We start from the raw sequence: 27,697 nt of genomic DNA on the forward strand, positions 1-27,697 counted from the left end.
CATAAATATCATGCAGAGGGAGGGCATTTGATACAAAGTAAACCGTCTGCAACCTTACCGCCATCCAGGAGGGATGCACGCCGCTCTGCCTATGCTGCTGACCCCTTTGGGAACTCGTGTCCAACATCTGGACCCGTGGTGGTCAGAGTGAGGTCTGAACAGTGTCCTGCATTACAGTGAAACTCTCCTGAGCCTTATGGAAGGCTCGGCCTGATTTCACAGTTAGCATGAACAGTGAGGACGCGTACCTTGTGTATAAATCTCTGCCCTTCACTACCTCAGTAGTGAAAAGGAAGGAAGGAGGTAGGGAAGGGAGGATTTGGATAGTTTCCACGACGGACTTCTACCTACGGGAAGAACATTGAGACCAAGGTTGGAGAGGTCCATGGAAACTTCCAAATTCAGTACTTTTATAAGATAGAGGTTGTGGCGGGCACTGGAGCATTTCCTTGGAAACTGCTAGTTTTTCAGCCATTGCTTTGTTTTTAGAAGACGTATTCTCACCCTCATACAGCGGCCTTCGCGTGTTACCACACATGGCTGCTGCTGCTGTGTGTATTTATAATTGCTTTGGCTACTATCACTAGCAGAGACTGGTGTGTTTTGCATGTGTAAATAACATGGTGAATGCCAACAGACCTTCAAAATGCAAGAGTCTAGTCTAAAGTCCTAGAAATGTATTAAAGCAGAATGTTACTAAAGGATAAAGATGTTAAAGATCTAAATTATAAAAGGAACTCATGTCACTGTTTTAGGATACATGATGGGGTGAGTCACTGCTATCTGGTTACTCATTACCTGGCGCGTAAGTATCAGGAAGAAGGAAGTGTGGAAACTCTGTGGGTCTGTGCTGGGCATTGTTCTAAAACAAACAGAAAATGTTATGTAGCGCTTTGAACATTTGCCTCCTTTTCATAATGTGACTTGCATTCTGCAGTGTCCTATCTGTGGCGGTGAATGCCAGACTTTGTCTTGCGGGGATAATTTAGGTCCCATAAGTGCATTTTAAAACTTCAAAATCATTGCCATTTCCTGTGTTTAGTGACTTTACCAATTCTTTGGAATTCTGTGGCATTGATCTTGCATAGACCTTTTTAAAGATGAAAATCCATCCTAAGTACAATTCTGTCTGTGAAAATAGAGCATTCGGTTTAATAGATTGTGGTTAGTTTTCAGTTGGACACTTTACTTCACCCGGTCCCTTCCTGCCCCCTTCCCCCTCACCACTTACCCCCGCCTGCAGGGTGGCAGCTCCCTTTCGGAGCCCCTTCCTCAAAGGCCACCAGAGGCCCTAAAGAGGTCATACTGTACATGTGGCCTCCTGTCGCCGTCCTGTGGTACTTTATCATACACTGTCTGTGTACTTCACTGTTTGCTATGTCTGTATCAGACCTTACGAGAGCCAGCAGCCCTAAGCAAGGGGGAAGCTTCACACTCACTCTGCTGGCTGAAGGTCAGCAGTCTTCGAAGTCCTCCCTGGTTGTTTGTCTGTAGTTACCTCCAGGTGACATTGTCCTAATGTCTGTGTACCTTATGAAATATACATAACAGGAGGAATTAAAAGTTTTTTTAAAATGATGAATAAAGAGATACAAACAGAAATCCTCATATTCTGTACGCATACCCTAGTGGCTCGTCTTAGACAGACAGGTCCTGAGCGGCCTACGCTTCCCTTTGTAGGCCTCATTTAAGTTCCACGATAGGTCTTCAGAAATACTTATTTTTAGTGTTCAGCTGTTAGGTGCTGAACACTAAATTCCCACCTGTCGTAGATGAAAGTCAAGGTTGTTGTCTTAAGTATTGAGGTCTAGTGGGGAGTACAAGAGGTGTAATATTTTAGAATAAAGTGGTGCTCTGTTTGGGGAATACCCGGGCTTACCACAATGAAGGTTTGTTTCTCACTGGTAGCACTGTCTGATGGGGATCACCTGGCTGTCCTCTTCATGGGGCCTGGGGATCCCCACCGCTTTTATCTTGTAGTGTCTGAACATGGTGCCCTTAAGGTTGCTGGGAAAGTGGAGAGGGGAGTGTGAGTCTGGCCTCTTCCTTGGCCGAGCACCGCCTTGGGAGCCCATCTTGCCACAGAGGTTGCTGGGAGGAGTAGTCTGGGAGGAGGGAACTGGAACGGGATTTAGTAAGCATGTTACTCAGGTAGATCTCTCAGGAGGGTTGTTACTGTGTGCTAATCCAGCCCATAGGTTGCATATTAAGCAAGCGTTTACATGAATTCAACAGTTCAGTTGTGTAATTTAGAAAGATAGTCCTCTTAAAGTGATTCAGAGCCTTTTTTCTCCTTACAGTTGTAATCATAGTGCATTTCTGTATTTCCAGTTTAATGTTGACTGCATTTCTACGGAGGTTAAACTAGTCGCTTATTTTTTCTTTCGCTAATGTTTGGCACAACAATGGAGGAGTTTTGGTTTACTATGAGCAGAGAGTTTATTAATGTCACATGTTTGTTCTTGTTTGTGGAAGTGGGGACTATTGTAGTATTAGCTGAAGATGTGTCTAGATGCTGGTAGTTTTGCTGCAGTAGATCTCTCTTTGGTCCAATTCCCATTTTACGCTTTTCTTGGAACCAATGTCTATTGGGATTTTTTAGAAAATTAGATGCTGATCTCTTCTCTGTGTGTCATATATTCATCTATTGAGAATTTTGCCAAAATGATTATAACCAGCTTTGAAATTTAAGCCAGTGCAATGTTAATTTTTTGGATCCAGCTCTTCCCAGCTGGGTGATGAATAAATAAAAGTCAGTTTCCTGTGCACTCAGGAATTTAAAGTTTTGTTAAGCACAATTTTAATTAAACTTTCTTATCCAGATAGGGATGTAGTCAAAGATGAAAAAGCAAAAATTTTAGATAAGGTTGCAGAAAAAATTTTTTATTAAGAAAAAGAATAGTATTGGGTATGCTAGAAGAGGTTGGAAGGCGGCGGTTAGGTAATGGGTCAGGGAATAAAACATAGTAATAAACAAAAAATACGCAAATAATTCGAGTCCATATAGGATCCATCGCGTTAGTCATGAACTAAGACTTCCTGTTTCCGTAACGTGAGTCAGAGCAGTGGGTTTTTAAAGTTCCTCTTGACTCAGCAGTGCTATAAATTTTAAATCATAATCTTTTTAATTCTGCTGAGCCTATCTACAAAGGAACCTATAAACAGAGGAAATGTTCCTACTTTTGTTAATAGTTTTGAGTGTTACACTTTTAAGTGATTAAATGAAGGCACAAGCCTTCTGGGAAACTGTCTTTCTTGACTGAGAAGAAGGCGCATGTATTGTGAGGCAGTGATCCATTCATCCACCTGGCCTCCTCCATCGTCTCCCCTTCCATCCCCCACAAACAGCTCTCTGTGTGCTTGTGGATTTAGTCCTAACGGCCTGCAGTATTTGTTCTGACTAGTTACCCTGTCTTCTCACATTCGTACTTGACTGGAGGCAGCCTAGTGTTTTACAGTTAATATAGGCAGATAAACAGTAGCCTTCCGGAGTTAGAGCAAAGGCAACCGCAGATATGACCCAAGTGAAAGTTAATACTATGAAGTCCTCCCTAGCTATTGACAGTGAGCTTTTCATTTCTGATAGTGGAAGCAAAAAGGGCAAGACCAGGTACAAAGTTATTTCTTTGTGTGTGAAATCAAAGCACACCACTTCCTTAAGGGTAACAGGATTTTCCTTGCCGGTTCTAGGTGTAAAGGAGGTTTCTGTGGTGAGACTTCAGATGTGAAGGGTGCCTTAGTGGGCAACATCTCCCAAGCATCCCTGCGGGAAGTGGTGAATTTTGCATAGCTGCTGCTGCTGGTCACCAAGCCAAAGCAGAGAGAAAACAAGGCTAAAGTTTCCATCAGTGGCTGTCACTGTTGGCTGCAAGTCTCAGAATCTATAGGGCATGGGGCCGGGGACACTGGTCCAGAGATCCCCTGGGGATCCAGTGTGCATCCGAGCATGAGACGCACTGGGGAAAGGGCCCACTTGGTGATGCCTTCAGTAGACTGAAAAATACAAAGGGCAGGTAGATTCCAGCTTTCCTTCAGTGCTGTCTACTTCTAGGACAGTTGTTTGTCTTTGTTTTACTTTTTCTCTTCATTGTGCTCAGGCGATCTTCCTGCCTCAGCCTTCTGAGTAATTGCAATTTCAAGTGTGTACCACTATGCTCTGGTCAGAGCCAAAACATACTAAGTAATAGGTTGAAGTGTTACCATTTTGTGACAATTTCAAAAGCAAATCAAGACTCGTTGGGAATGGATGGCCCTTCATCTCTGGAGGGATGGAGACCAGAAAGCCCGAGACAAATAGCAAGTTCCCTCCACTGGGATGGGTTGCTGGAGATGGTGCCTGTTCTCTGGGGCTGCAGAGTTACTACAGAGGCTGATATTTACTTAGCTTGGGTATTTGGAGATACAGATCTGAAGAGTGCAGTTACGTGCGTGCATACACATATGTGTTCCTAAGCAGTAAGGTTGGAGTCACTCACATAGAATAATTACAGGAATTACAGCTCCCTGCCTGGTTGCTTATGAAAGTTGCAGTAGATCTTCTTCCAATGAGAGTTCAGTTTGAAAACCTCTAGCGGTGATTCGGCTCTGTCCTGGATCTCTTAGACGCGCTTCCCTCCCTGTCACCAAGCCTGCTGCAGGTGGATAGAAAGTCCCGGCCTGGGTCCTCTGGGCCACCACAGGACACAGCACTAAAGCGATGGAGTTCAGGTCTCAGAGATGAGGAGCAGAGGTCACCACAGGGGTCTCCGAGGGATTCCAGTTGTAAGGATTTAATGTGTGCAGTCCCTGAAGGTGTACTAGTTCCTTAGCACATTTTGAGCGCCCCTCTTCTGCACATCCATCCTGGTGATTAGACGTAAATTCAGAACATTGGAATTCATATCCTCCTGTAACAAGGAGGGGAGCCGGAAGGAGGCTGTGGTGGTGACTCTGAGGACAGCGGGAAGGGAGACCCTTGAACCTAAGGCTTGAGCAGAGACGACATGGCTTTGATCTCCGCCTCCTCCACCATGCTGGGCACAGTTCCTGGCAGATGGTAGTTGCTTGGTAAATATTGGTCTCAGAACCCAAGAAGAAAATGAAAATAAAGTGATACTGAGCGTAAGAGAAGAGGCTGTGCTTTTTTTTCTTTTCTTATTTTTGAGAAGAGCTGGGGCTCTAGGAGAGGTGGCCGTAGGATATTCTTATCAGCCAGATCTGAAGGTGACTGGCTACCTTTGCCTTTAGGTCAAGAAAGGCAAGGTCCTGGAATCTCACTGTGCAGGTGATCTATACTTTGGCTGCCTTTCAACAGTGGATTTTATGTGACTCTTGGCCTGTGCCTTCAAATTAGGGAGAATTGCTCAGTCCTCAAATTGACCTAACTGAAGAATTTTAACTAGAGTATAAAATAGAGGCTCACTTTTTCCCCCCAAATATTTAAAATCCATATAACTCTTTCTTTCTAAACCTATGAATATATACTTACATAGGAAGCCCTAAATGATATTTCTTTTGCTTTCTTATTTATATATAAATAACCAGAGTTGGTGAGTATACATAGACTTTGCTACACATTAATTTTCAGCTTTTTTTTTTTTTTTTTTTTTTTTGCATGAGTAGAAGACAATGTTAGGATTGATTCTGAGCATATACCATGTCCACGCACGGTGCTCGGTAGGCATTTGGAGGGAGACTGTAATTCTTGTTCTCGAGGGAGAATGTAAACAAACAGAAATTCCCCCAAATGCATCATACCACATGCGAAGGTGACATGAGATGTGTGCATTGCCTTTTGTGGGGAAATAAGCAAGGGGCTTCCAGAGTGATGTTCAAGGAACATGAGCCAGAAAGCCGGCCAGCAGAGGCAGAGGTTTTGCTTGCATAGTGTTCTCGATACACAAGAGAGAAATGGAGCTCCTTAAGTTGCAGTTCTGCATGAGCATAGCTTGCCTGGCTTTGACCTTGCTGGTTTGTCCAGAAACCTGTGTGGAGATATATAAAGGGGAGCTTTCGTATTGAATATGAAGCTTGCACTGAGCCTGTGGGCTACAGTGTAGGCCTAAGTAAGTACTTACTCAGCCCACCTTCCAGAGACCCTTGGCTGCCTCCAGGGCACATCAGGACCCAAGGCTGCCTTCATCAGGGTCCCATGAATACCCCACTGTTTCGCGAAGATCTTTGCTAGTTTTCAGCATTGCCTTTATTCTTGAATTATTAATGTTGGTGTAAGTGGCTGGATAGTTTCTGAAAGTTCAGTGGTCTTGCAGGCCAGGGTGTTTTATCCAGTGCTTTTTTGCTCCTACACATACACAGTGATCAGTATTATCCGCCTCCTCCCAGAGGGAAGTGCTGCTTTTCGCCCAGATGTGCATGTAAACCAGCCTGTGACTTCTTACTGTGACTGCTTTGCAGACGTGTCAGTGTGAGTTTATAAGCTTTCCCGCAAGTGACTGGAGTGCATGATTTGGTTTGTTTTAGAGCTATGCAAGGATGGTTGGAAACCCCTGCCTCAGCACGCTGCATGGCACCACCAGCCTTCCCTCGCTGAAGTCTTAACTCCAGTCATTACAGTTTAATCGTCCTTAGCCAGGCTCTGGAGGAGTGGTGGAAAGCCAGGGAAATGGGAAAAGGAAAAAAGAACCTGGTTTTGTTTTAAGATGGCCCCAGGAAGGAGAACAGCTGCAGGCAGACTGGTTACCAATGCTTTTGGTTTACTCATTGTGATAGTTGCTCTGGATTGTCAACTTGACTGGATTAAAAAATATCTCAGACAGTCAAGAAAGCACAATTCTAGGTCTGCATGGGTGTTTCCACAAATGATTGGCACTCTGGACAGCAAATCAAGGGAGGAGACCCATTCTGAATGAGCAGCACCATCCTATGGATTGATGGCATCAAAAGGAAGGAGGAGGAAGCCAGTCTGCACTTGCTGACTGTGGTTCTTCCCATCTGTCTGCATCTCAGCTTCCAGACGGTATGCAGGTTTGCACCACTCTGCTCATCCACCACCTCATCTCAGGTCCACAGCAAAGGATTCAGCCCACTCAATACCTCAGAAATGGCCGTGGAAATAAACATTTCTTCCTTTAAGTTCACTTTCCCACATATTTTGTCTGGGCAACACATTCTTCTGTGGCCACTTGGAAGCCATTTTACTTGTGCAGATGCTTTAGCATTTTGTCCCAAGAAACCTAAAAATAGAAACCAGATAATGTCAGACCTTGTTGTTGGGCTCTGTCCTCGGCAATGAGAAGCCCCTGGAAGGAATGTCCACCTGAGGGAAGTCATGTGTTGACCACACGTGGTCATCTGAGAGATGGATCCTGCTCATCTCTGAGGCGACCTCTTTTTCAAAGAATTGAATCACACACAGTTCTTTCAACCCCCACCCCACATCCTGTTCCAAGGAACTGATTTTACAAGTGAGACATAGATTTGGCTGTGTCACTATGGAACTTGGTTGCTATCTGGAAATCTAGGAGAAGGGTTTCTCCAATGAGTCTGTGTGTTGAATTTGCAATCCTTGTTTGAACAGGTAGCTATTAAACCCTGGTGTGGGAGAAGGGAAACCCTACGCTATCTTTGGGTCACTTCCATCCAGATCTGACTGCCCGAGACAGTGGTCTCGAACCTGTGACATGCGTGCCATAGTGGGCCTTTGTATCATTGAAAGCTGTAAAAGGTTCTCCATCCTGGTCTGGGAAGTCCTCAGCCGTGCTGCAGAGACCTCTCCAGTACCCGAGCAGAACAGTGTGCTGTGCTTAACCCCAAACTGCTGTTTGGATCTGCATTTTGGGAGACAGCACTGATGCAGCTTGGCTTGGAGCTGTAACAGGTTTGGGCACAGAAATGCCCAAAAGCAAAAAGTTAAATCTGGCCTACATGGGGACAAGATTAGTAATAGAGGAAGAATCATGGTGGTTAAAAAAACCAAAATACCAGTATATTTCAACAGTGTTGTACCAAGGTGATTTTTACAAAGTCTTCTTGCTAGGATATAGGAAACCCCACCAAAAGATTACTGAGGAGCTGTGTGAAGGCAGCTCAGAGATGGCAATGGGAGGAAAAAAGTGGGTTTGAAAGATGTTGGGTGCCTGGATGAAAGAAGAAAGCACACTTTTAATCTGTAGCCTATTTCCTTGTCTTGGCGTTCCTTTCCTGCTGTAGGGGGAAAGAGCCTATGTTTTGTCAGTAAACCACACATGGATGAAGTGAGCTGTCCTCACATGGTTGCATTCTTACCCACTTAGTAACAGTTATTCCGAAGGGGCCACTGAAGTAGAGGGTCCTTTACCCTTTGCGTTCTTTCGTCTGACCAAGTCTTTCCAGAGTGTTTCCTCTTTTGCTGTATTACATATTTTTAGCTTTTAATCAGGAGGACTCTGTTGTCATTGTGGTCATCATTGCTGTCATTAGATTTTGCAAGTCCGTTTTCCTTTCCCTCCAGTAATATGCAAACCCACCTGCTGCAGTGCGTGCACAGTGGTCTCCATGTGTAAGTGTGCACGTACACGTGTGCATCTCCTTATACTCGGGCATTGTGATAGAGTTTGATTTAATTGAATTTTGCAGCCGCTGTATGAAACGGCTGCTGATCCAGTTCTCCCGTGTGAACGGTTTGGACCTTGATCTGAAACTCACAGCTTCAGCCCTGTGTGGCCTTTCAGTCTCTTTTTGAGCAGCTGCTGCATCTCAAAGACTGCACAGGCCTCTTGTAAACATCCCCTTCACAGCTCCCCGATGCTTAAAGCACAGATACGAGCATGGAAAGGTAGCTTCTCACTGCACTGCCTTTTCTTAGTGCATTTTTAAAAGCCAAAGTGGTGTGTGCTTGGGGTCCCAGTTCCCAATCCAGTGCATCTGTGATGCCCACGGCTGCATCTCTGCACCTCCAAATGCCCTGTGCCACACAAGGGCTTTTTGCGGTGCATGGCTGGCCTGTGTCCCACCCTCTAGGACAAAAGCGATGATGTCCGTGTCACTGGGGTTTACCTTTCAGTGTCCTCAGCCTGAAAGGCCCCTTTTCCTGGACAGTCGGTTTGAGATGTGAATGAGAAGTAACTTAGATTCGAATGTGCATTTCAAAGGTAAAGCAGAAGACATTACTAAAGCACCGTAACTCTTGAGTGAGTCTGGGGGAGTCTCTGAAACAAAAGGCTCTATGGAGTCATCCCAGAGATAGCCAGAGAAGGACCAGTTTTGGGTCAGGTTCCCTCATTCACCAGCTGAAGAGCTAAGGAGAGGTGGGAAACAGGGCCATGGGACCTGGAAGCCAAGGACATTTTGGTAATGAAAATTTGAGGAGGGAAAGAAAGCACACATTTCCATCGCATATGCATTGGTCGGAGATAAAAGGGTCACGTGGCAGTGTAGGACAGGAGAACAGTCCACCAGGAGAAGTGTGGATGCTAAGGAGATGCCCACAGTGCCTCGTGGGCTGGGATTTGAGGCCAGGTTTGGCCCCACACTCAGGAATGTGGAGTCATTTTTTTGTGGTTTGACTGGCAGCTATTAGCTGATAAACTTTATCTCTCCCACCCTCTGGTCCTTCTAATTAAATTTAGCACATCTCAGAATTTTCTTCTTATCAGTATATAAATTGGCATATAAGGGAGTCCTTTTAAAAGGGCTTCGAATCAGTAAGGAACATCTGTGAGAAATGTTAGCGTTTGGAGAACTTGAAATCTTCTTTTTACTTTAATCAGCCCAACCAGCAGCTTAGCATTGAGTCCTAAGGGTGACTAAGAAGGTCTTGGAATAACTTTTCCCGGTTAAGTGTTTCCAGGATTTAGTTAACTATATTAAAGTCATAAAAATGGACTGTGAAATTAATTAAAATGACACATTTGGCCACAGGAAAAGTTCTGGAACATTTGTGTCAGAAAGTAATTTAAACCCTATTCACCTGGCACCAGGAAAGCCCTTCTCAGGACTCTGCATAATTACTTTAATGACTGGCAATAAAAGATGATGGATCTCATTCTTTTGTTGCTAGAGATACTAAAAATACCTTGAGGGCTTACTGACTTTGAATTAAGGGCCCCCATTGTCTGTGTGTTCTTTCCCCAATCAGGTGTGTTTTGTTCATTTCTGGACAGGGGAAATAACCTAATTTCCTCCCAGCGCTCAGCTTCCTCCAGCCTCCTCCAGCCTCCTGTTCTCGCCTGTGCTTTGGGGGTCAGAGTTTGCTGCTTGCGTGACCCATTTCTCAGTAAAAGTCATGTTTTCCTTTGCTAGCTGTCTTCAGCAGTTTGCTGGTGTGCCCCATGCCTCCTCCTGCTTCCCTTCCCTTACTGGGGTTGGCTGATTTCTCCTTAGACCTGAAACCCCTCTGGGGCAGCTCCTCTTGGCATTGTACCCAGGGCCCTCCCACTGCGTCCTGGCATCTCTCCTGTGGACCTGCAGACACCTGGGAAACTGTGCCCTTGCAGGTGACCTTGCCTGTCCCCAGCTTGCTCCTCCTTGCCTGGTGAAGGGATCCAGTCTGTAGCCATCTCATCTCACTAATTGGTGAGATAAGGCCCGGTAGCAAACCTGATAAGGAAGTGGGGCTGCTCTCTGCTTTTGACCTCCTGCCAAGCCCTGGCAGGATGCGTCCTCTGCAGCAGAGGACTTTCCAGGCCTTGTGTGGATGCTGTTTTCTTTGAAGCAGCTGAAGTTTCAGAAGGAAGTTCTCAGCTGCTCAGGGAATTACTGTGAAATTCCGAAGAATGACTTCCAGGCCCAGGACAGATGTTTCCTACAGGCTGTTTTCCAGTCTTAAGCTGAGTGCTTTTCCTTCCTGGGATAACTTAAGTCTCTGCTTCCTAATGCCTGTGTGGAATAGCTGCAATTTTGTAGTCCAACTTCAAAAAGGAGTTGCCTTCTCACCCAGTCCACCTTCTTATGCATCTGGGAGCAGGGAAGTTTCTTAATTCCAGTGAGTCCCTCTCGGCTGCAGACTGCGGGCCAGGCAGGCCTGAGGACAGACCGCCATCATGACTTTGATAATACAGTTGTCAGGCATGCAAGGCTTACAAATACAACTTCTAAAATCTCAGAAGAAGGCTTCCCTATAAGTCTTGAATTATGTTCTATAATTAGTATGGGAAATTTTTCAATAAAAAGCTGTCTTAATTACTTGTGCAGGAATTTCTGTCATTTCTTGAAATGTTTTAACACGTGAACCATTATATATACATAAAACATTCAAACGCTGGGACTTTTGACCCTGTTGAGTGGTGACACGGTATATTTTTGAGCGACATATTTAAAAGAATGAGGGCCCTGATGTACATTGAGATACTGCAGGGTGTGGGGTCCTCTTTGAAAACTGGTATGGCTCCAAAGGATGAAGAAACTTTTTATGTCTCCTGAAACCCTGACTTTTGAGTTTTTACTTGCTGCTTTATGATTTTTTTATTACAGAACAAATGCCATCTTAAAATGACTCATTCGGGATGACATTATTGCAGTTGTGTAGCTGACAGGGAACAACTCTTTCCAGTGATGTAGCCTCAAGAAAGCAGTGTGGCTGCTTTTGTGGAGGGTGCGAGAAGTTACATGTCGATAAAATGTTCTTGCAAAAATAATAGTTTTTAAGATAATTCTACCCTGCATTCTGTTATATGTCATACCCTAGCACAGCATCTTTGTTAAAATTTCTTTGGGTTTAGATGTATAAAAACCAAAGTACAGTGCCTTCTTTAAAAAAAAAAATCAGTTTTTGCGTGGCATATTTCAAATGTGATGTCTATAGGTGTAAATGTATATATACATGTGAGTGTGTGTATATATACTTGTGTGTATATACATGTATGTGTATATATGTGTATGTGTGTGTGTGTGTGTGTGTGTGTCTGTGTATGAATCTCACTTTTATATCCATTCTAATATGCTTTGCTTTTTAAATGGGTTTATTTGTTTTTGGTCCATTAACATTTAGTGTGATTTTTTTTTTTTTACATTGTTGGCTTAGTTTTCTACTTATTTAATTTCTGTTTGTCTTTCTACTTTTATGCCACATTTTCTGCCCTCTTTTGGATTATTTGAATTTTCTTAAGACTCCATTTAAATTTTTTTCATTATTTTGGCTATAGTTCTTTGTGGTGTTCTTGTGGTAGTTGTAGTAGGAATTATTACACATCTATTTAACTTTTCAGAACACACAGAGTTGCTGTGGTACCACTTTATATAAAGGGTAGGAACCTTGCAACCCTTTAAGTCTGTGCAGTGTCCATTGCCCGGGGTTTGTTCTGGATAATTGCTTTCATGTTCTCTTATCACATTTTGCCCAGTTATTTATTTTGAATAAGACCTACTTTGATTTTGCTTCCTTGCTCTGAAGCTTGGATCCTTAGGAAGGCTCTCACGTGCCCTGGCTGTGGGCAGATAGTTAGCTGTGTTGGGTAAATAAGTCAGTCTGCCTTGCTTAGGCCCCGGGTAAAGGCCAGAGTGTTTTCCAGGATAAAAGCACAAGTAACTGAAGAGTTTTGCTCGCTGAAGTTTTCTGCAAAGTAGGATAGCATGAAAGCCTAGTGTAAGGGCATCACATGGATTACAAGCTGGTGTTCTCCATGTAGCCAAATGTTTGTGAATTAAGAATGTGAAACTATTGTAAGACGTAGTGATATTTTACAAAATATTTTACAAGGAAGGCTCACAGAATGATTTTCCTCACAAGACAAATGAAACAGGCCCTCCAAAGATGGTCTTGTCCTCCTCTCCCGTCCATCGTGTGGTCTCTCTTGATTGGGTTTGGATGGACTTAGAATTAGGGAAGCATAAATAGCTTAGGGTTTTTCCTTTCTTTCTTTCTTTTTTTAGCGCATTCTTTATGGTTACTTAATTTAGAAATCCTTAATTTGAGAACTAAAAAGAAAGTGAAATAGCCAAGATTTGTAGATCTCAATTGGAGATGGAGAAATTTGAGAGTGAGCTGTTCCAGCAGGGTTGAATTCAGAAGGGGAATTTCCCCGATGCAATTTGAAAATATTTTAGGATTCAGGGTTGTATGAAAGGAAATGCCATTTTGAGAGTTTCAGAAGACAAGCATTTGGAACACAGGGGTGTAATCAGTTGCCTGTTTAGATTGTTCCTTTGATCTTATTTCCCCCTATTAAACACTTTGACCAACAGCGAGACCCCACTACCAGCCCTCAGTCGCATTCTGGAGGGTCATTTCTCAGTGACTCACTGGGATGAGCCAGAGAGGCCACACCAGGGCTGTATGTGCTTCAGAGGGCAGACGCTGCAGGTAGTGGTGGCGAGTGGTGCGTCTAGAGATGCAGACATCTGTGCTTCGCGCTAGAGGGAAACAAACTTAGCAAGGAAATGGCAGGGTGGAGAGCGTGGGGTTTGGGAGAGCCGCCCTGCCCCTGCCGCTGGTGACCATGGAAGCAGAACCACTGTGAGGAGCACTGTGGGCAGAAGAAGATGCCAGAGGAACAGAAATACCAGCTCGGCAGTTGCAAATGTGCAACCCACATTCCACCAGGGCAGAAAATAACAGAGGAGCTCCACGCCAGCCTCCCGAAGCCCGAAGGGAGAGATGCAGCTGTTTGCAAACGCACTTAGTGCCCGGGAAGTTTGGCTCCCACAGAGCGGCCATGTAGCTGATCTGGAACAGAAGGGGGCCACAGGGACGCCCCCCTCGTCTTAGAGCTCACCAAGAGGACAGACGAAGTGGATCAAACTGCGCGCTTGATGTGGCGGGACCAAAGTCATGCTTACCCCCTGACGCTATCGTCCTTGTCTTATGACAGCTGTTTATTCCTGCGTGTGGTAAATAACAGTGCTGACATGGTCACAAAGTAACGAGAAGCATATGGGTCACAACTAGTTTCAACTAACAACTCCTCTTAAAGATTTATTTAGATTCCTTAATTACAGAGGGGTTTGGAGGCTTGGCATGTGGCTTCAGTTTATAGATATAAACACTGGCCTTCGGCCTGGCTACAGCTCATGTGGCCAGGGAGGGGAGAGGGGCTTCTGTTTATTGGGGTCCTCCCTTTGGCATTTCAAAAGCCAAAAAGCAAAGTGACATCCTGGGTTGATAAGAAGTAAGTGTGATGACATTTATCCTACTCTTGATGGTAAAGCAAGCAAGGTTTCTGGGGGTGAATTTTCATGTCATTTTGAAGTCAGGAGTTTTGAAATAATAAATCTCTCCTAGCCCGTGTCTTCTGTTGAGAACATCTCTCCATGAGATGAAGCAGGCCCTGTCTTTGGAGACAGTAAGTAGTTTAGAGCAGTTGGCCCTCAGTGTCCAGATCTCAGCCAACACTGAGTCAAAAATATTAGGAAAAAATACTGTACTGAATATCTGCAGACCGTTTTGTCATTGTTCCCCACACAATGCAGTGTGATGAACGTTGATGTAACACTGCCGTTGTATTAGGTATTAGAAGTCATCTGGAGACGGTTAAGGTATTCGGGAAGATGTGTGGACAGTGTACTAAGCCATTCGATGGAGGGGCTTGAGCACTGACTGATTTTTAGTCTCCAGGGAATGTGGGTGGGGTGGAGGGACGGTGCTGGGTCCAAACATGTCTGTCTGGACAGACAAGAGAAAATACAATGCTCAACTTCGGTGTTTTGACTTTTTTTTTTTTGTATTTTTACTGGTACCAGGGATCGAACTCAAGACCACAGGCTTGCAAGGCAGGCGCTTAGGCCGCTGAGCTAAAGCGCCAGCCCCTAGTGTTTTGACTTGTGATAAACACATATAGGGTCATTCATCAACTCTGTGTAGCTGTGTGTGTGTATGTCCTGTAGGGCTGTTCCAGTCTGAAGTATCACTTCGGATCTGGTGTAAATGTAAAGGTAAATTGTGGCCCCAGGAACATGGACAGTCTGCAAAGAACTCAGCGTGATGTGCTTTTCTGCACAGCCTGATAAAGGTGATACTGAAAGCGACATCTCTGAATTACCATGGGGAAGGAAGTTGGCTAAGTAGGACTGAGATGTATTACTACTACTAATAATAATTATAATCATTATAAAACCCCAAGCAATGCTTCCCTTCCCAGTAGGAAGGTCTTAGAAGAAATCAGCTCCAAATGTTTACTATGCATCTTGGAGCTCAGACCTGTAAGTGGCCTTGCCCTTACCTGGAGAGAATCCATTCATTCATTCATCCCTCATCTGGCATTGACTGTTTTATGCAGTGTAGCTCTGTAGGTAGAGAGCACTTGGAGAGGAAGCCTCTGCCCCAGAGGACCTTCTGTTCTGGTGTGAGGTGGGAAGATAACAAACACAAAAATGTTCTGATATTTGTTCAGAGCGTCTTCACACACTTCTCCTTACTGCTCCCTTCTGTGTGTGAAGTGAAGTTGGCTAGGGGCCAGTGGCTCGCTAGCTGTCATGGAGTAAGTGAGCTGTAAGTCTGCAGCCTGGTGAACTAGAGGTCTTCTGCCACCGCCTTCCCCTTTTCTTCACCATCCCCCTCTCTGTGATTCGGGGTGCACCACCTGGGAATCAGAGACCCCAGAGAAAGCCCAGACCACCTGAGTCTTGAGCAAGGCTTTGCTTGTGTAGAGCATGGGTGACTGGGCTTTGGGGGACTGGAAGAGATCCATGGGCGCTGTGTAGACGAACAAGCTAGAGCCGCTGTTACTTGCAGAAGAGCCTGAGTGCCAGATATTTTGGTGACTTTTTTACTGGCCTGCCCTCGTCTAACCCATGCCCTCACTCATCAGATACACCTAGAGGTTCCTTGTTACGTGCAAGGCCATGTTGATGTGGGCAAGATGTCTGCAGGTGAGATGAGGGGTGGTCTCCTGTAGGGCTTCACAGCAGTCCAGCTGGAGAGTAGGATGTGCCCGCAGAATACTGTGGGGGAACATAGTGGGGTTCAGAGTATTTGGGCGTCTGGTTGTGACCCTGGTGAGTGTAAGCTCCTCATGTCATCTCTCAGGGTGATTTTTCTTGAGGAAGACAATGTGTACTCTCGGTGGACCGTGAGTCTCAGCTGGGTGGTGGTGCACACTTGTCATCCCAGCACTCTGGGGGGCTGAGGATCACAAGTTCGAGCCCAGCCTGGGCAAGCGAGGTCCTGTCTCAAAATAAAAAATAAAATGGCCAGGGGTGTAGCTCGGTGCCAAAGCATTGGGTGCATTCCCAATACTGTCTCCCTTACCCCCAGAAACAAGCTACAAATTCGAGGACACCTCACTCATCACCTGCTGGTTGAAGGTGCAGAGAAAGTAGCATTAACTAACACCTCTGCATGCCTTCCAAGAGCAGAGCCCGTGTCCCCGCTGCTGTGGAAAGTGCTGTGGTCTGGTGGCCAGGAGTGAATTCTCCCTGGACCACAGGCTGCCACCAGTCCCTCTGCCTCACACCACTCTGTCACGGGCGCCCCTGTGCCCTGTGACCTCTTGATAACACAGAGCACTTGTAGTCAGGAGCGGAGCTCGATTCTGCGCCACTGTGTCACACTGGCTGTGTGGCTCTGGCGAATCGTGTCCTTGATTGTGCTGGGTTTGTGAGATTGGAAATGATTACGCATAGCCGAGGCAGGGACGGTTTCCACGCCTGGTCCTACTGCTCTGGGTTCTCCTTGCTGTCTGACTCGCCTCCCACCCGTGTCCTGTCCTTAATTGGGACTTGCGCTTCTCTGTCTCTCAAGGATGTTGCTCCTGCCCACTCCTTAGGCTTTGCCCTCTGAACACACAACTGCCCATCGCCCTTCACCTCCGTGACATCCAAGCCCTTGTTACTGCTTCAGGCTTCAGGCTTTTGCCCCTCAGTGGTGGGGACCCAGTGAGCGTCTTGCCTTGGGCAGTGCTTTGCATTCTTTATCCTTGGACTTCACTTACTGACCATGTTCCCTCTTTCTTTCTTTCCTTTTGGCTGTGAACTTGGGAAAGATGTGGACTTGTATCTGTACCTTCCCAGCTTGTTCTCAACAGACAATAGACTCTTAATAAGTTCTTGTGAAGGGGTGAATTGAAAGAAGAACTTTATTCTAAATACACTGTTGTCAGCTAGCCGGATGAGGCAAGATTTACCCTACTAGCCCATTTGAAGAAGGGAAAGTCCACAGGGTCTGAGCTGGCCTTTGTGGTAGGGAGCCCTGTCATTCCAAGGCTGGGGGACAGCCAGGGGTCAGGACTGGGGGAGACCCATGGCAAACCCTCAGCTTCCCCCCTTTACCACAGAGGCCATAGTTCTGCGTTGAGCTTTGCGATGGTAACATCAGCTGTTTGATAATTCAGTAGCATTTTTCTGATGTTTAAGAAGATTTCTTTTTCCTCATTGTATTCAAATTCCATGAATCGTCCTGAAAAATCTCAAGATGACCGTTGGCAGTCATGTGACATGCAGCGTTTTTATCTGAATTACCTGGTTTTATCACAGAGAGCCACCCAGCTAGTTTGGGCTTGGGTAAAAGCATCTCTGTAGCTGTAATAAATAATCAGTGCCATCTTGGTTCAGACAGTGCGTGCATGGGGTGATGTGAGCCACATAGGATGGATTCTTTATGATGTTAAGAATTTGAAGACAGTGAAAAGTGACGTCCACTTGCTGTCCGGAGCACAGTGGAGCAGCCTTTGCAGACCGTGCACACATGGTCAGGCTCTGAGTTCTGAGGTCTTCTTTTCTTCTCCCTTGCAGCTTTGCTCTGTCGGACGAGGCATACCGGTCCCTCCGGGATCAAGATAAAGACCAGTGCATCCTCATTACGGGGGAGAGCGGAGCGGGAAAAACAGGTGAGGCCCCACCGCGCAAGCCACCCTTCCCCACACAGAGGGACAGTGCTGATGATAACAGCTGGGGGCAGTCGTCGGGGGTGGGGAGACCTGCCTCCTCCCTCATGGGAGGGACCTGGGGAATGTCGGGGTCTCCATCCAGGGCTTGTGCTGGATTCTGGGCCTTTCCAGTGTATTCTCTCAGTGCTTCAAAGCTTAACCTTCCCGATGATGCCAAAGCCGTTGGTGACGCCAGCGTGGGGAGGCTGTGGCCACGCCTTACCCTAATAAAATGAGGGAAAGCACAGAAAGTGCCTCCTTTCTCCCCATCCCTGACTTCCCTTCTGACACCTAAGGACTTGAGACTGCCCTCTCTCCCTCCCTCTCTCTCTCTCTCTCTTTCTCTCTCTCTCTCTGTCTCTTTTCTTTCCTTCCCTCCCTCCGGAAGGGTTATGTGTCTTGTCTTGCATGTCTGATGAAAGCATTCTGTTTGTGTGACATTCTGTTGGGGTGAGGAAGTGACTTCACTCACGAGATCCCCAACTTTGGAAGGGCCCAGGGCCACTCCCCCTGGCTTGCTGTGACAGAGCTGCTCAGTCAGGAGAGGAGGAGGGTACTGAAGGAGAGGGGTTCTCTTCATGCTTGTCTGTAAAATGCTTTTGTTTTCTAGATGAAAACTTCACCATCGATCATTTCTTTTACCCTGCGGGAGTTGGGATTTCGAGTGACCAGCTTCGCAGGGCTGCTGTTATCAGGCTTAGACATTTTGAGTCCCCACTGGCGCAGAGAGGAAAGCTGGGCACCTCTGTGTCCTCACTGAACTCTGTCACTTCAGTTGTCCACCGTCCAAGCCAGTTGTCATGATTTCTTCTTGTCGGTATTTCACACACCCATTTCTCATGCCGTCAGTGCTACTTTGGGACACAATCTTCCCTTTTCTGTGTGTTAGTGTGAAGACTTGGGCAAGCCACCTACCTCCTCCCTCTTGAGAACATTTCGTGGCAGCTTCTTTCCGCCGACTGACTCTGTTTCTCCTCTTTTCTGACCCGGTCTATTTCCCAGTTAAGCAGTCTGTGGCTGTTTGGGTGTCTTTACTTAGATGAGCTTTAACAGGACCTGGGTGTCTTAGGAGACTGCTTTGACCCTCGCTTGTCACTGGCCAGTCCTTGAATGTGAAAACAATTTAATTCCTAGAGGGAACTGAGCTTCTCTGTCTGCAGGTTGACCATGAAAGGTGGCCAACCACCCAAAACTATTTGAAATGTGCATGTGTTTATAGGCTTTTGCTTTTTGCACTTTTAATGAAGTGCTTTCCTTTTGCCGTCTACCTTAAGAGTGAGTTACTCTACCTGGTAACACCTGATTACAGTTTTGAAAGGCAGGAGGAAGGACGGGAAAGGCAGGGCAGGTGAAGATCCTGTCCCTTCCCAGAAAGCATTGGTGCTGTCAGTGGATGTCTCTCTGTGCTTCCAAGCGGATCTGTTCATGTCTTGTAGTGAATATTCCCAAGTCTCTGAAACCCTTCAGACTTTCTGCCATCTTCCTGATGACTAGTGCACACACACAGTTTTGGAGGGTGTTCCCAGGGCACCACTATGCTCCTGAGTGAGTCATGAGGTATGGGCTGGGGTCACTTTGTGCAAGGTTCTGGCTGCATCTTCTGTCTGTCGTGCTGGTGACCTTATCACTGTCCCCTGTGCTGCTTCTCAGATCTGTGAACTGTGCTGTGTGTTCCCATCTCTCTCATTAAAAACAAAGGAGGAAGAGGAAGGTGCTGCTTTGGAGTATCTGGGTTCATACTTTGGAGTATCTGGGTTCATACTTTCTGAGGGGGAGAAAAACAGAACCCCTCTGCGCTCTGGCCACACTCTGGCACACGGGGCTTGTTCTCCTTTTGGCATGGTTTTCTATTGTTTTCCTGCCCAGTGACTACTGTTGATCAGATCCAGTGCCCCCGTCACCATTCAGAGCCATTTTCTCCCCATCCGTTCCCCTCGATGTGGTCTTCCCGGGGTCCCTGTACCCTCTGTGCAAGCCGGAGGGTGGGTGCTGCCCCAGGGCCCTTGTGCTGTTGGAGCACCCAGGACCAGTGCTGCTTCAGGTCTGAGAGGGGAAGTGGGTACCAGGGCTCCAAGGAACCTGCTGCTCAGTTCCTGGGGAGAAGCACCAGGGTGCCCTGCTGCTGTTGCTGTCTGAGAGTAGCACAACAGAAACAAGACAAGCAAATAACAAGCTCCAGGATTTTACTTTAGTTTCAACAGACTATCAGATCGCTGCCACAGCTTCTCAAAGCCCAGTCTCGCATGTGAGGAGCAGTAGTCTATGGATCGGCCATATTTGTGCAGAGCTGGTCCTTGGACCGTACTTTGAGTAACATGATGCGGGGATGCTGAGGGCATTTGTCTTGCTTTTGAGCTCCTGTACCTCCTGCATCCCATGGGGGACTGTGGCTTGCACGCCTTGACTGTCCATTCTTTCACTGAACTCTGCTCTGGAAGATGGGACAGCGATCTAGCTGCACTGTGAGGATCTGCCCCTCCATGAGTCTGCCTACTTCAAATCTCACCCTCAGCAGCATTTTCTGCCACTCAGTCCCTGTGGGGAGACCCGTCTCACTGACATTGTTTCTCTTTTTCTGCTTTTTGTTTCTCATTGTTTTTCTTTTTCTGCTTTTTTTTCCTTTTGGAATCAGCAGTGGAAAACTTGCTTCCGATTTGACTGTGATTTTAAATTGTCGTTGGACGGTGAGCTTGAATGGAGCCTAAACTTTGTGCCTTGTTAAGTCTGTGTCCCATGGCGATTACTTAGGGACAATAAAATGAAGGTGATTCTGCAGCAACTCCAGCCCAGTGGCCTGAGGAACATAGAGGGGGAGGCTTTCATCTCAACTCGGAGCGAGGAGGGACACCAGACCACTTATGAAACGTCAACTTACCTTACCTGCAAGTTTAACAGTCTTGGTTTTGAGTTACTAAAATTCAGCATCAGTAAATAAATGGAAGAAGAAGAGAACCAACATGTATGGAGGACCTGGAACGGGCTTTCAATGGAGTTCTGTTTTCATTTATAATCAATACCGAGTAGCTGATACAGAGTGAGAGGGCATATTTTATAAGAAATAATTAATTTACTAGGTCGTAAATCCCCTTCGCAGATGGTGGCGTGATTGGTCTTAAACACGGGAGACCTGCTTTAGCTGCGCGTTATATAACAGACACTTAGGGGTGGGTGTGACCTCTTTGGGTTCTTTGGGGTGCTGTATAATTTATCACTGCCATGTTGAATAAAAAATTAATCACGCCTCATAAAAGTGCCCAAGTGTGTCTAGGCAGCAAACCCAGCAGCTCTCTGCTGTGAATTTGGAAAATTTGTGGGGAAGCACTGGAGCATGATGCGGGCGAGGAGCAGAACACGAGGAAACCATCCGAGCTGCTCCTTTCCAAGGACATCACAAGTCTGCGCCTGACGTGAAAAAACATTATGAATTATTTGGTTCCTAACTCTGCAATGACATCAGTTTCTAGGAACTCGTCTGCCATCTGCTAGGAGTGTTGGGCAGCCTGCCTTGCTCCCGAAGCCCTTTGGATCTAAACCCCACGCGACCTTGTCCTGCCTTATATCTGCTGTAGTTCCCTCCTCTCAGGGGACAGAGATGCCACTGACTTACGTAGCCCCAGCACCGACAGACATTTCACCCCACTGAAGAAAGCAACATGGCTCAGCAGACTCGGGGCCAGAACGTAGGCAGCTTTTGTTTGTTCCTTCCCCATATGAGAGAGGCCCCGGTCATGATTTATACAAATCTATCGAGGTTTTTGTGGCCCTCTTTTAGAAGTCAGCTGACATACAGCGTGTCATTTCAGGGAAAATGTCACCAGCCAGGACTCCCTTTGTAGCAAAGCTGCTTTCTCCCAGTGGGACCCATGTTTTGTTCTGGGTTGAACAGTTCATGGTGCCTTGTTGGGTTGACATGAATACGTGGTAGCCCTCAGACTCGGGGTGCCAAGAAAGGAGAACCTCCAAGTGGCAGAGCCCTTGTCGCCGCTCACAGTTGCACCTGGTTGGCACAGGCAGTCTGACTCCAGGTGCCTGAACCACCAGAGCTGTGAAAGCTTGATGCCTAGAAAAATTTAGGTATCTTAACCAAAGATGTAGCAAGGCATATAGATGCATATGTCTGTTTTTGTGTCAGTGTTTGTGTGTCTGTCTGTGTGGGATGTGTGGCTCTTTGTTAATGCTAGCGTGGGATATGTGACATGATCTGTATGTAACACACATGATATTCCATGTATCTGTGAATGTGAAAATGAAAAGCTCAAACTACGCCTTGCCTGGATGCATTCCTTTTTCTTCCTGCCCCACACAGTGATCGAATCCACATGGAGCTGGCTTCTTTCATACACAAGAATTCTTTCATACATAAGAACTGATTCTTAGGAGTGGGGTTTTCAGACTTTTGTCCCCAAGATCACAAGTCTTTCACTGAAATGTTTGTTTCCACTTGTTCACTTTCTACTACTATTTCACAAGGCTTTCTTTCATAAAAAAGACATAAATGAATTCATGTAATTCTGATTATGTGATTCTTCTATAATAACATATATATATTATACAGAAGCCAAGGCAGTTGCCAGAAAATACGAACTGAAGTTATTCTTACCCCTTCAGGACTTCAGAATCCCCAGAATCATCAGCTCTCCTGTGTAATCCCTTTCCATTCTTTGTAGAAATTAATTCTCACTTAAACATTCTGATCCAGAAGATACTTCATTAGTCATTTGTTTGTGAATGTAGACAATATGTTAACCCTAAATGTCTTATCATTGTCTGGTGAGAAGGGCCTTTGATCTTGTTGTAGTTGGGGTTTCCAAGGAAGACAATTTAATGCAGCACACATAATTTAGAGGATTGTTTTATAATAGTCACTCAAAGAGTCAAATACAAAAAGAGTGCAGGAAATCTGTCCACGCACTAGAGACCTAAAGACTCCAGCCGCGGGCCTGGATCCCACAGTAGTGTCCTGCATGCGTCCAGCTGAAGACCTAGAGCCCATGACAGTGCCCAACACAAGTCCAACTGGAGGTCTAGAGCCTACGACAAGGACTTATGCAAATCTGCCTCATGGATCTGCACTGGGAAGGCCCAGATATAAGTGGTGGAAGCTAGAAAGTCTGTGCCAGCAGGCTGAGGAATCTGCACTGGAGCCAGGAAACACACTCAAAGTAAGGACCTGAGCTCCCCACAAAAGTACCATGGCCAACCTCAGCAACAAGGTCCCAAGCTCCTCCGACAGTGAGAACAGCTGAGTTCATCAGGAAGCCTGCACGACAAGCTTCATATCAGGAATGCAGCTTGACAAACTCCTCCGGGAGAACCAACAGGCATCACCTCTTCCTCCTCAGTTCCCCTTTTTATGCTGTTGGCAACAGTCCTGGGGAGGGGGGCTCAATACCCTCCCCACGCTGATTCCCTTCAGCTGGATGTTACAAGTTGACCACAATCCAACACAGGTCTCAAAGATTTCATATTTTGTCCAATAGCTGGCGAATTTTAAAATTCAAGTTCCGTTCAAATGTGTACATGTGCATCAATTTCATGTGAAGCATTGTGGGTTAAGGAGACCAGTGAACTATGAATCAATTATGAGCCACACTGTTCCATCTTGCCAATTTTAAATGCCAGTAATTTAACAGCTTGACTCAAAAACTAGACTTTGAAATAGGAAGGACGATATTCAATTCCTGATTCTCCTCAGAAATATTTTCATTTATAGAAGTTAGTGCATGATGTGTATAAATACATAAACATTTGAATACAGATCCAAATTTATTTGAACTTTAGCCCTGAAGAGCCTAAAGGAAATGAAACAGGAAGCCTCTTGTGCTAACCCTGATTTCCTGTTCCCAGCGTAGTGAAATGCCATGGAAATTGTTCGCTCCGTGGGGATGGACCTCGCATCTCCGCCTCACCCATTTTGCTAGAACAGTGCCGATTTCGTGAGCTGCTCGAGTTAAAGACCCAGTGTTATGTCAGAGAAACCATGAATGAGTTGGCTCTTGTAGGATGTGTGACCTTGTATGATAGAAATTACTCTTAATCCCAGCTTCCAAAAATAACTTATTAAACTGAACTTCAGGTTCCTGAAGAGAATTAAGAATCTGAACATAAAAACTTTTTGTCGACTTGGATTACATGTCTTCAAAACAGCTCGAAGTATATCTTTGAATGGTATTCAAAAATTATGTTAGAATTGCCTAAATATGCTTCAGAGTTCATACAAGTGACTACTAATGTCACTGTAAATCAGTAGATCTTTTGTGGGTTTATGTATATTTTAAAGAGCAAGTGAGGAAAGCCCAGCCTGTATTCCAAGAGATCTGCATCTGGTGTCACTTTCCAACAGAGTTGACCCTAAAGAACTTGATCCCTATCTGTTCTGGTCCAAAAGAGGCCTTTAGGAGGCCAAGTCAGTACTATAGCTGCTCTGGGGTTCTCATGGCTGGTTGCTCCGCATCCCTACGCTCCTCCTAGTCCACAACAGGCTCTCCAGAGAGTTCTGTATGGCCATCAATGCAAAGGATGGGGTTTGGCCGCAGGAAGCCCATGGTTACTGGACAGAAAGCAACACCCTGGACTTTTTGTCAGTTGAAAACATACCTTTCATCTAAAATGTGTGCATATGTGTGCATGTTTGCCACTGTTCAAAATGGTTATTTTACTGGGGTTTTCAGTCTCCTAATTTTGAAATGGGAGGAAAGATGGACCAGAAAGTTCTGTTGATTTGGAAGAATACCCATGGCTTTTGTGAGCATGTGGGTGATGGGCTTTGAGGAGCTGGGTCAGAGGCTAGGGCCCCAAGTTAGGAGGCACACCTGGTTTCTCCAGGTGCAGAGCCAGAGTCCAGATAGAGCAGAGAGACCCGTTTTCCTTATCCAGACAGTGGATAGAGGGAGAGCTAGACCAGCTTCCACACGTGGCTGGAGGCTCTGTGACATGGTTTAGCTCCCCTATCCCATTTTTGCTAATATGTTACCTCTGAGGACCTGCTTAGGCTCTGGGAGCTTAACTTCTTGACTTCTTTGGGCTGCTCAGAGGCACATGCTGGTCACAGTCTCCCAAAGTGGTGTTCTAACCATGCCTTTATGAGGTTACCTGTGTTCTATTTAATTGATCATTTCCTGCAGCGTTGAGTTGCCTCATTACCCCATAAGCAGGGGCACTGTCATTTGTACCTGGAGGAGATGCTCTGCTCACGGCCACCAGCACCAGTGCAGAGACAAGAATGGAAGCACATTTTGGGGCACGAGATTCTGTGGCTTGAGACCAGGCTGTGTGTTTTATTCTGCCGATCATTAATGGCTGATCATCTCCCACATCCTGATTATGGAGCCTTAGAACAGAACAGAACAGAATCTGCAGTGGGAAGCAGATTTCATGGAAGATAAACTTGGGGACGCCAAGCCCTGGGCCTTTCCAGAGTGCACATTGCATGTGACCCTGTGGGAGTCATGCCTCGCCGCCCTCCCTGTGGCCCCAGGGTCATTGGGCTCTAGACTGCTTTTCCCTTGGATAGCTATTGTCGTAGGGTGGGATCAGGGACCAGGAGGCAGATGCTGGGAGGCAGCCTGGACTAATAAAGGAGGGGAAAAACCTCTGAAAACCAATTCATCCACCTCACCAGTTTAATTAAGACTCTTTCTTGCATGGCCTGGTCTCTTAGCAGCTTCCTTTTTAGGGTTCCTGGCGAAGTCTTTGAACACAACTCATTTGAAGGATTGCTCAGATCTTCCCCTCCCTACTTTCTGAATTGAGTTGAGGAATTTGTCTGGTCTCATTGGGAGCCAAAACGATTTGATTTAGGAAATAGTTTGAAGAAGAACAATTCTTTAAAGATTTGGAAACACTTTTGGTCTAAGGATGCTCAGGTTACCAAGCTGTTTTTGCCTTGAAGCATCTGTAAAATTTCTGGCCCAGTGATTGGCTGTACCCAGTTCGCTTTAAGAATGCAATTCTCCTGAGGTTTTGGTGGCAGTGTCTCGGGGTGTCTTGAGGCAGTCTTTGTAAACACCTGGTAATAACTTTCACGAGCAGTCTCTATTCTGTCTGAATCGGTGACGCAGCGCTGAACTGAAAGCACACAGGTTGAAGAGAGAGATTCCCCACACATTATTACTCTGGAACAGAAAGGCATTTGAAAAACAGCTGTTAGTGTTCTCCCTCAGTGTCATCCACCACCCCACTAAAAAAAAAAAAAAGTTGCTACAGTGTATGTTACCTTGATTAACACGCTTGTTTCTCCTGCAGAGGCCAGCAAGCTGGTTATGTCCTACGTGGCAGCTGTTTGTGGAAAAGGAGCGGAAGTTAACCAAGTCAAAGAGCAGCTCTTGCAGTCCAACCCGGTCCTGGAAGGTAGGCTGGTTTGTCTCCACTGGGGCAGGGCGGCCCTCAGCCATGGAGCCAGTTTCAGGGTGCTCACGGTCCTGGGATGCCGAGAAGTGGGGAGACCCTGGAAGAAGCTCAGGCCAAGACCTGTTGCACAAATAAAAGGTGTCTTCGGAATGCTCAAAGCAGGGAAGAGTTTATTCATAAGAAGGAACATTCCAATTACAGGCCTTCCCCCTATAAATTACTTAGATTTTGCTTTGCAGCAAACAAACTGACTTAATGTTTGCTGTGATGGTACAGTAGTGTTTCACCATTCAAGAGAACACCTGTGGCTTGTTATTTCTGCTGCCAGGGAAATTCTTAAGGACCAGATTTTTGTAGAAAGCCTAAACCTCACTGTGGAGCTGACACCATCTATTCTTATATTGTCACAACAAAGATCCCCAGACTGATGGCCCAGATAACAGCAATCTGTTTTCTTATTCTCTGAAGGCTGGAAGTCTGATGCTGTCGAGTGGGTTTCCCCCTGGAGCCTCTTGTCCTACTGTCTAAGTGGCTGTCACAGTAGTTAGTGTGTGCTCATGTGAGCTCTTTGTGTGTGCGTTAGCGGGGGAGAGCAAGAATGACTTCCAGTGCCCTCTCTTCTAAGGGCACTAATCCGTTGACGAGGGCCGTGCCCTCATGAGCTCAACTAACCCCGGTCTTCTCCAGAGGCTCCACCTCCCAGCACCATCACGTTGAGGGTTGGAGCTTCAGCACGCAATGGGGCATAGGGCTTCTTCCACTGCGCTGTCAGACAGTGGAGCCAGAGATGAGCTCTCTTAATTCAGCAGAGGACCATATGAGCCATCCTTATACTGGAAACTGTAAATCAGTGCCTTTTGCTGGTGACAGAAGGCTGTCCACTTGGGTGTTAGCCTTTCCTGATGCGCTGCAGGGCAGCGGGAGGACAAAGACAGCACAGCAGATACCTTGGCCTTTGCTCCTCCGTTGCTGTCTCTTGGCCTATGTGTGTCCCTCTCTTTTTGCTCTTCCAGAGCTTGAACCCAGGTGCTGCCCGCTGAGCTCTGTCCTGGTCCCTTTGCTTCTCTCTTCCCTTAACCACCCGAGGTGTCCTTATAATAAAATGGAGCATCTGGACGAGGAATTGTGTCTGGGATAGAGTGAGGGTTGGGGTTCAGGAATTTTCCCCACAAGGGAAGGAGTGCCAGGGGCTGAGTATCAAAAACAACAGGGCAGTGTTCTATTCCTCTTGGGAGGCAGAGGGGCATGGACCACCTAGCCCAGAGGAGCAGGCTTTCATCCGTGATAACTCTTGTTCTTCCGTGACTTTGAATAAAGACTTGAACCAAGCTACTTCCCTGGCCCAGAGATCTCAATGGGGTTCAGTTTTGACTCCTCAGGAAGCATCAGGAATAACATCTAGGGCCAAGGGGCACAGCTGGCATCTAGTTCACAGGTAGAGGTCAGAGATACCCAGGCCAGGCCAGCATGCAAGAGGCCCTGGTTTAATCCCTTCCACTGCAGAGAGAGGGGAAAAGGAGAGGGGGAGAGAGCAGAAGCAAAGACTGTATCATCTAGGAAGTTGTTTAGATCTTTCTTCCTCTACTGCCATAAGAAGCCAGAGAAAGCGATTCCTCTTCCTCCTGTTGTACCAA

The 27,697-nt window shown here is 46.2% G+C and overlaps 1 protein-coding gene across 6 annotated transcripts in view; it reads left to right on the top strand.

Moving 5' to 3' along the window:
* The window catches only part of Myo1b (myosin IB), a 147,586-nt gene that overhangs the window by 55,238 nt on the left and 64,651 nt on the right, over positions 1-27,697 (top strand). For all 6 annotated transcript variants that reach the window (XM_003478762.5, XM_013142398.3, XM_063259460.1 and 3 more), the window contains exons 4-5: positions 17,581-17,675; positions 25,959-26,063. In XM_003478762.5, coding sequence (XP_003478810.2) covers positions 17,581-17,675; positions 25,959-26,063 — 200 coding nt within the window. The remainder of the gene's footprint in view (positions 1-17,580; positions 17,676-25,958; positions 26,064-27,697) is intronic.

This window comes from Cavia porcellus, unplaced genomic scaffold (genome assembly GCF_034190915.1).
Source record: "Cavia porcellus strain 051 isolate PalLab524CR breed Dunkin Hartley unplaced genomic scaffold, mCavPor4.1 scaffold_12, whole genome shotgun sequence".
NCBI lineage: Eukaryota > Metazoa > Chordata > Mammalia > Rodentia > Caviidae > Cavia > Cavia porcellus.